Below are 9698 nucleotides of genomic sequence, written 5' to 3'. Positions count from 1 at the left end.
GAATCTCCAACTTCAAAAGTCATCGGTCTTCGCTTCTTGTCAGCATAGCTCTTTTGACGATCCTGAGCTGCTAACATTCTTTCCCTAATTATTTTCAACTTTTCAGCAGTTTGATGAACCAACTCTGGTCCCATAAACTGCTTTTCCCCAGCCTCAAGCCAACAAGATGGCGTACGACACTTCTGTCCATACAAAGCTTGGTAATCTGCCATCTTAATGCTCGAGTGGAAACTATTATTGTAGGAAAATTCTACCAATGGTAAATGTTCATCCCAATTACCTAGGAATTCCAAGGTACATGCTCTCAGCATATCTTCAAGTGTTTGTATTGTTCTCTCACTCTGACCATCAGTCTGCGAATGGTAAGCTGTACTTAAACACAACTTGGTACCCAATTCCTCTTGTAGACTTTTCCAAAATCGTGAGGTGAAACGGCTATCACGATCCGACACAATCGTTAACGGAACACCGTGAAGCCTCACAATTTCCTTCACGTAAGAATTCGCAAGCTTTTCCATAGACCATTTCTCCTTGGCTGCTATGAAATGCGCACTCTTAGTGAATCGATCAACGACCACCCAAATCATGTCAAGACCATTCTTTGTTCTGGGCAGTTTAGTGACAAAATCCATAGCAATGTCTTCCCACTTACCCATTGGCACAGGAAAAGGTTCTAAACTCCCGTACGGTTTCTGATGTTGTGTCTTTACTCTCGCACAAGTCACACACTCAGCCACATACTTTGCAACATCAAGCTTCATCGTCGGCCACCAGTAGTAGGGTTTCAGGTCCCTATACATTTTAGTGCTACCCGGATGAATCGAGTACATGGTCTTGTGAGCTTCTTCCATCAGAAGATCTCTAATTCCTCCGGACTTAGGCACCCAAATTCGATCTTGGAACACCTTCATTCTGTGACTGTTTACACCGAATACCAACGTTTTGCCCAAACGTTCCTCCTTTCGGTCATTCTTCTCAGAAGCTTCCTCTTGAGCTTTCTTTATACTTTCCACAATAGTCGAGACAACTTCAATTCTCAACGCCCTTGGCCTTTTCCTTTCAAGATTAACTTTCCAACTGAGAGCATCAGCAACAACATTAGCTTTACCGGGGTGGTAAAATATCTCGCAGTCGTAGTCCTTAAGTAATTCCAGCCAGCGTCGTTGTCTCATATTCAATTCCGTCTGATTAAAGAGATATTGGAGACTCTTATGATCAGTGAAAAGTTTACACTTCTTGCCATAGAGGTAATGCCTCCATATTTTCAGAGCGAAAACTACCGCTGCCAACTCCAAATCATGAGTCGGGTAGTTCTTTTCATGCTCTTTCAGCTGTCGAGACGCATATGCTATCACCTTTTCTCTTTGGGTCAAAACACAACCCAATCCAACCCCAGACGCATCGCTATAAATGGCGAAGTCTTCAACTCCATCGGGTAGAGAAAGTATCGGTGCCTCGCATAGCTTCTTCTTTAGCTTCTCGAATGCTTCTTTATGCTTATCACTCCAAGCATAAGTAGCTCCTTTGTGGGTCAAAGCTGTCAATGGAGTAGCAATCGAAGAAAAGCCTTGGATAAACCTTCGGTAATATCCGGCTAATCCTAAAAAGCTTCGAATCTCTGTGGGACTTTTCGGTTGTTCCCACTTCATTACAGCTTCAATCTTTGCTGGATCAACCATTATCCCTTCTTGGTTGACCACGTGACCCAAGAATTGGACTTCATGAATCCAAAAATCACATTTGGAGAACTTAGCATACAGTTTCTCCTTCTTCAAAACTTCCAACACTTCTCGCAAGTGTCTGCCATGCTCCTCCTGGCTTTTCGAGTAAATAAGAATGTAATCTATGAACACTATCACAGATTTATCTAGGAACGGATTACAAAATCTGTTCATTAAATCCATGAATGCTGTCGGAACATTGGTAAGTCCAAACGACATAAGCAAGAACTCGTAGTGTCCATATCTAGTTTTGAATGCAGTCTTCTCGATATCTTGCTCTCTTACTTTTAGCTGATGATATCCTGACCTTAGATCGATCTTCGAGAAATAGCTCGAACCTTGCAATTGATCACACATGTCATCAATTCTTGGCAACAGATATCTATTCTTTATTGTTGCCTTGTTCAGCTCTCTATAATCAATGCACATTCTCATACTTCCATCTTTCTTCTTTACAAATAACACCGGAGCTCCCCAGGGTGATGAACTAGGTCTAATGAAACCTTTGTCCAATAACTCCTGAAGTTGCATCATCAGCTCCTTCATCTCCGTCGGTGCTAATCGATAAGGTGCTTTCGCAATTGGCGTTGTTCCTGGCAACAAGTCAATACGGAATTCCACTTGTCGATCAGGCGGTAATCCAGGAAGATCTTCGGGAAATACTTCCGGATAATCACACACCACTGGAATACTCTACATCACCTTCTTTTCCTTCTTAGCATCAATCACAAATGCTAGATATGATGTACACCCCTTGGTCAAACATTTTCTGGCTTTCATCAATGAAATGATTCCAGAATTCACTCTGCGTTTGTCCCCATACACCATAAACTAATCTTTCCCAGGCGGGTTTACTTTGACTATTTTCTTCTTGCATAAAATTCCGGCGTCATTGGCGCTAAGCCAATCCATTCCCAATACGATGTCGAAACCATTAAGTTCGATAGGCAATAATTCCTCGTGGAACTTATTCCCATTCAGATCAATTAAGATGTTTTTCATACAATGGCTAACAGGTACAAACTTGCCGCTAGCAACTTCGACTAATAAGGCATCATCTAGTCTAACAACAGGCAAAGCTAGCTTTCTACCAAATTCATGCGATATAAAGGAGTAGTTGGCTCCAGAATCAAATAAAATTTGGGCAGGCAATTCGTTAACGAGAAAGGTACCTGAAGCGACATCAGCTTCATCTTTAGCAGCTTCCAGTGTCATCTGGAATGCTCTCGCCTTTGGCTTTGGTGGAATGTTGGGTCTAGCTGCCTCCTTCTTCTTCGGGCAGTCCCTCGACATGTGTCCCTCCTCACCACAACCATAGCAAACTTTCTTAGTGAGGGTACATTCATTGGCATAGTGCCCTGGCTTTCCACACTTGTAGCATGTGTTCGCCACCTCACATCTTCCATGATGCTTCTTCTTACATTTGTCGCACCATTTCGCTTCACCTCCACTTCCCCTCGAACCAGACTTCGAGAACTTGTTTTTCTTGTTGGACCCTGAAGTTCCATCGAACTTCCTCTTTTCACCAACATCTATCCTTTCCAGACCCTTTTCCTTCTGCTGGGCCTCCACATTCTTAGCTGCACGAACAACCGTTTTCAGAGTAGTTGCCATCTTGACTGTCGGACCAAAGTCGGCAGGCAGTCCATTAACAAACCTCTTAATCTTGGAGAGTTCCGTTGGCACTAGGTACGGAAACAACTTCATTTTCTCAGTAAATGTAGTAGCATAGTCGTCTATGCTCATCTTCCCCTTCTTCAAGTTTTGGAACTCATTGTTCAGATCAATCAGATCTATCTCTGAACAATACTGCACCCTTAGTTGTTCCAAGAACTCCTCCCATGACATTTTCAGGGCTTCTCCTCGTGGCATAGTATCTGCCAACAACTTCCACCAACTCAAGACTCTAGTCTTCAGTTGTCTAACCGCAAAGACGGTCTTTTGTTTGTTGCTACAGTCGCAACTTTCAAATACCATCTCCATTTCGGAGATCCAATCCATTATCTAAACAGGCTTTGGGCTTCCAGAAAGACTTGGCGGCTTGGTGCCCAAGAAGTTCTTGTACATTCGCCCATCCTTGTTGTTTCTCCTTTCCGGATCGTTCCTTCGTTCTCCTTGAGTCCCAACTTGACTCATAATGCGACTATTGTTCCCTTCCTCTGATTGCTCCGGATTTCCAGGTATCTTTTATGCATATATTTTTGGTGTTTTGTGAGGGGACTCGGCGAGTTGGAGCTCAAACTCGCCGAGTAGGATCGCGGTTCTGGGCGCGGGTTCGCGCCTGGACTCGGCGAGTCCAAGGAATGGACTCGGCGAGTCCGTGCTGTTTAATGAAACCCTAATTTCTCGGGTTTGGGACCTATTTAAAGGGCCTTAAGGCCGTCATTTGTGCTCACCAGTCCCCTGAGTGAAACCCTAGCGAGCTTGAGTGTTTGGAGTAAATCAAGGAGCCATTATTGACCTTGGAGGTGTTATCTAGCAAGGGAAAGGAAGCAATAGCCAAGGGGAAACAAGAGGAGCCACATCCTGAAGATTTGAGGTCCAGAACATCACATTTGAGGTACTATCTTCAAGCCATTCTCTGTTATGTTGATGTTTATGTTGATTTAGGGCTTATTGAGCCCTTTTGTGGCTAGATCTAGTGCTCCCTTGGTCCCTTAAGCGAGTTAGGTTCTGGATCTGGACCCTTGGAGGTCCAGAGTGTCCCTTTGTCCAAGCTTTTTATGAATCCATGGGGGTTTTGGATTGGAGTCTTTGTGCTTGAGGTCAAAACACCATTTATGAGTCATAGGGTGTGTTATGAGCACCAAGATATGAACTTTACGTGATGAATGAGCTTAGGAGGGCCAGATCTATGAGTTGTTGGAGCGGATCTGACCTCAGAAGCAAGTTTGAGTTGATGCATGGCATGGACTCGCCGAGTCCGAAGAACAGACTCGGCGAGTAGCATGAAGATCGCCCTTAACCACTCAGCGAGTGGTCCTGCCGAGTTATGGGTTAACTCAGTGAGTCAGGGAGAGTTAGAGAGGGATGACAGGTGATCTGAGTCGAACTGGAACTCGCCGAGTTGTTCTTGAGACTCGGCGAGTTGAGTCATGGTAGCCCCGCGATTCATGCCAGGTGGAACTCGTCGAGTCAGGGGAGTACTCGACGTGTCAAAAAGGGAATCCTAGAGAGTTGGTGAAAACGCTTAGACTCGCCGAGTCGCCCTAGTGCACTCGCCGAGTCCGGTCAAAGTTGACCGTTGACCAGAGTTGACCAGTGTTGACTTGATAGGGGTAGTCAACCTTAGTGGTAAAAGTGTTAATTAGAGACATATGATGTTATAGGAGGATTATAGCTCGGAGGATCGAGCACGAGTGACTTCCAGGATTCGCGAGTTATCGAGATACACGAGGTGAGTCTTCTCACTATACTTTACCTTGAGTAGGTAATCAGAGTTATGTGGCAGAGTATTTGTATGCTATATGTATGTGATGTGTTGTACTGCATTATTTCTATGTGATTTATGTTGTGCATGTTTATAGAGTTGGAACCGGAAGGTTCACAGAGTTAGAACCTGAGGGTTCACAGAGTTTGGGTGCACGGACCCATAGAGTTATAGCCTTGAGTGGCTAATATGTGTTATGTGTGGTATTTTGGGGAACTCACTAAGCTTTGTGCTTACAGTGTTAGTGTTGTTTGTTTCAGGTACTAGTGATGACCGTGGGAAGGCGCCGGCTTGATCTGTACACACGCATGGGATTTTTGATATATATATATATATATATATATATATATATATATATATATATATATATATGATCTTGGGATTTTGTATGATGTGAATTGGGATTTTAAACTTAATGTTTTATGAAAATTAAATGAGAAATGTTTTTATAATTTGTGAAAAATTATTTTGAAATTCACGGTGTTACAGGTTTCAAGAGGAGTATCAACAGTCCGATTGTCAAAGAGGCCCGACCGTGTAAACAAGTCAGATATATATTTAGTCTGAGAAAGAAGGTACCCTTTCTTAGATTGAGCAACCTCAATACCCAAGAAATAACACAGCAAGCCCAAATCCTTTATAGCAAATCGATGAGCGAGATCATGCTTCAAAGACTCAATACCACCATGGTCATCACCTGTAATAATCATGTCATCCACATATAAGGACAGAAGAATCCGTCCCGCACTCGAGCATCTAACAAACAGAGCAGAATCGTGATTACTCTGGACAAATCCAAGAGAGGTAGTCACAGTAGAGAATTTCTCAAACCAAGCACAAGGGGCTTGCTTGAGCCCATACAAAGCTTTGCGAAGCCGACAAACCTCACCCGGCCGGTGTTGAATACCTGGGGGAGGAGTCATATAAACCTCTTCATGGAGGTCACCATTCAAAAAGGCATTTTTGACATCCATTTGAAAGATCTTCCAATGTCGGACGGATGCAACTGCAATCATAGTACGAGCTGTCGTCATCTTTGCAACAGGGGCAAATGTCTCCTCGTAGTCAAAACCATACTGTTGGAATACCCTTTTGCTACAAGTCTAGCCTTGTACCACTCAGTAGAACCATCAGCTTTAGTCTTTATCTTGTACACCCAACGACAACCTATCATATGTTTCCCAGGAGGAAGAGAAACCAAATCTCATGTATGAGTCTGATGGAGAGTAGTGAGTTCTTCAGCCATAGCATTCTGCCAAAGAGGATCTAAAACAGCTTCTTTATATGATTCAGGTTCAGACAGATGATGAATGCTTGCTATAAATGAAGCAAACGGTCCTGAATATGTAGAGTAAGAAAAATCTGGTAGCTTGGTGGATTTGACGGGACAAGAAGATCTCCTGAGGGGTGGTGGTGGAGGTGGATCCTCAATTTCAATAATCGGAGGATCAGTCTCAGAAACAGGTGGAGACGAGGCACCCTCCGAAGAGGTGGGTGTGTCATGAGCTGAGGGATCATGTGACATAGATGAATATCGAGCCTTTATATCTTCATCAAAAGGATCAATATGCAGAAGATCGGACTGTGTTACATTGTTGGCTGTAACAGGGATTGAGTAGAAAGGAATATGTTCCAAAAAAGTAACATGTCGGGAAACATATAACTTCTGACTCACAGGATCATAGCAACAGTATCCCTTCTGTCCAATACCATACCCCAAAAATACACAAATAGCAGATTTCAGCCCCAACTTGTTCCTTTCAACATGAGGACGAAGAACAAAACAAGTACATCCAAAAATTCATAAGGAAGAGTAGTCTGGTAGATGACCATACAACTTCTCAAAAGGAGACATTCATGAGTTCAATGAAGTAGGGATACGATTAATCACATACACAACAGTTAGGATTGCTTCTCCCCAAAAGGCACTAGGGACCTGTGCAGACAGAAGCAATGAGCGGGCAGTCTCAACAATATGAAGGTGTTTTCGTTCTGCAACACCATTTTGATGAGGTGTGTCAGTACACGAAGACTGGTGTATGGTACCATCAGAAGCAAGTAACTGAGTGAAATCATTAGAGGTATATTCACCCCTTAAGTCACACCTGAAGCACTGAATCACAGCCGAATGTTGAGTTTTAACAAGAGCTCTAAAATTGCTGTAAATATCAAATAAATCAGATCTATGTTTCATAAGATAAACCCATGTATATCGAGTATAATCATCTATAAAAGATACATAATAGGTTGACCCACCCTTTGTGGATACTGGTGCAGGACCCCACACATCAGAATGAATAATGTCAAAAGGAGCAGTAGAACAAGACATACTTTTATTGAAGGGTAAAGCAGAGAATTTTGCCAGTTTACAACCACTACAATAAAAAATATCACAAGAGTTTAAATGACCCAAAACACCACTAGATGCTAAAAAATTCAAACGTGATACAGACACATGTCCCAAACGAGAATGCCAAAGATAAAACTCATATGACAAAGGACTCAAACAAAAAGAAGATAAATCAATGCTGGAAGCAGCAACAGCAGATACTTTGAGGACCTCCAAGACATATAGTTCTCCCACCCTACGGCCGATCCCAATCACCTTCTGGGTGTGTTGATCCTGTATAACACAGACAGAATCAGAAAAGAACACCCAGTTACCAGACTGACTAACTGAGGCAAGATTCAAAGTAAGTTTGGGAATGTAATAAACATCAGGAAGAGTGATATGAGAAACAAAGACAGACCCAACACCCTCAACTAGCATAGATGTATCACTAGCAGACTTAACATAAATAGATGACACTTGCGACAAAGAAACAAATGATGACAAATGAGGAGTCATATGATGAGTTGCACCAAAATCTAAAATCCACAAAGATGAGGGAATACTTGATGTATCAGATGAAGAAGGGCCAGACTGATCCATAAATGCAGACATGGCAGTGGGATTAGAGGCCAAATATTGTCTGAAACTCTCAAACACTTTGGGATCCAATGTTGATGGTGGCATGTTTCCAACAGATTCTGTGTCAACTGGTGGAACAGCAGCAACAGCAAACTGCAAAGGACGAGAGGTCCATGGAGGAGTACCAGAGGAATGTGGCTGAAAATTCTGTTGACCAAACCTATTTTGTTGCCCTGACTGAGGTTGACCAGATTTACCCTTGTTAACTAACAATGGACACTGAGCTTTCCAATGATTTTTCTGTTTGCAGAATGCACACTCATCATGAGCAACCCTTGAAGTTTGTCGAGACTGGTTGGAGGAAACAGCAAGCACAGCAGGAGCGGGAGTGGGAATATAGGTTGTTTTAAAACCTTTATCCGCATGAGACTTGATACGGGTCTCTTCTGCAATTAACTCATGGACAACAGAATCCACTGATGAAAGAGGAGAGCGATGAAGAATGGTTCCACGTAGGCCTTTAAAATCAGAACGCAAGGCCGTCAAGAACTGGACCAAGTGTTGTTCTTCCCTCCTAGCAATGTAAGGCTGGAAATCTTTTAACTCTTTAGATTCAGTAAGAGCCAGTTGATCCCACAGATCAGACATAGCGTCATAGAAATCTTGAATACTCTGGTCATTCTATTGAAGGGCTCGAATATCATATTCCAACTGATATTGTTTAGCAAAGTTGGACTGAGTATACAGTCTCTCCAAGTGATTCCAAACTTCTTTTGTTGTGTCATATTTAGCCAACTGCATACCAATAGACTGAGTAACAGAGTTATTGATCCAAGTAATGACCTTGGAGTTATTAGTCTCCCATGCATCAAGCAACAAATCATAATTCTCAGTTTGAGGCACTGAGGGTTTTGCTTTTGTCCCAGTGACAAAGCCCCACATATTCTTCCCACGAAGGAAGTTCTTCATAACGTAACTCCAATACGTATAATTCTTTCCATCCAAACGAGTACTGATTGACTGAAGAGAATCATCCTTTCCGGCCATGTTGACAATGAATAAATAACCACAATGACAATGTAAGAATTTGAGAATGAAAGGAGTAACAAACCAGCGGAAGCAATTAATCGGATAACGAATCAACAGCAATGACGAATCAACAGCACCAACGAATCAACAGCACCAACGAATCAATAGTAGCAACGAATCAACAGCAGCAACAAATCAACAGTAGCAACAAATCAAAAGTAACAACGAATACCAATGGCAGAAAATGAGTACAACATGCTATAGTAGCCCTGGAAAATTTCGATCGGGGCTCCGCCACTGATGACTGCTACAAAGACTTCTAACAACGTATCGAACCTCTACTCTGATACCATGTAAATATTGTCATATGATTATGATAAAGAGGGATTACAAGAGTTCTCAAAGAAAAGCATAAAGACTACAAAGAATAAAGCGGATATAAGTACTAGCTAGACAGAAACCCTAATAGGCTAAAGACTAAAGGGCCCATAAACAAGCGGGCTAATAATATATAGACTAACATCTCTCTCTCTCTCTCTCTCTTTATATATATATATATATATATATATATATATATATAGAGAGAGAGAGAGAGATGTATGTTCCA

The 9698-nt window shown here is 42.3% G+C and overlaps 1 protein-coding gene across 1 annotated transcript; it reads right to left on the bottom strand.

Moving 5' to 3' along the window:
- Positions 1-6355: 6355 nt before the first annotated feature.
- Positions 6356-8710, bottom strand: LOC111912222 (uncharacterized). Its single transcript, XM_052769060.1, has 2 exons — positions 7088-8710; positions 6356-6850 (listed from the first exon to the last, which is right to left on the bottom strand). Exons 1-2 carry the CDS (start codon positions 8708-8710, stop codon positions 6356-6358), a joined length of 2118 nt encoding a protein of 705 aa, XP_052625020.1.
- Between the last annotated feature and the right edge of the window lie 988 nt (positions 8711-9698).

This window comes from Lactuca sativa, chromosome 2, assembly GCF_002870075.4.
Source record: "Lactuca sativa cultivar Salinas chromosome 2, Lsat_Salinas_v11, whole genome shotgun sequence".
Taxonomy (NCBI): Eukaryota; Viridiplantae; Streptophyta; class Magnoliopsida; order Asterales; family Asteraceae; genus Lactuca; species Lactuca sativa.
This window is presented reverse-complemented; position numbering and strand designations above follow the sequence as displayed.

What these genes read in the sequence shown, in the direction of transcription:
- LOC111912222 (XM_052769060.1), bottom strand. Translation starts at nt 8,710, where the DNA reads ATGTCTGATCTGTGGGATCAACTGGCTCTTACTGAATCTAAAGAGTTA. An exon ending in CATTGCTTCTGTCTGCACAG is followed by an intron (nt 6,851 to 7,087) that starts GTCCCTAGTGCC and finishes GGTATTGGACAG; the next exon opens with AAGGGATACTGTTGCTATGA.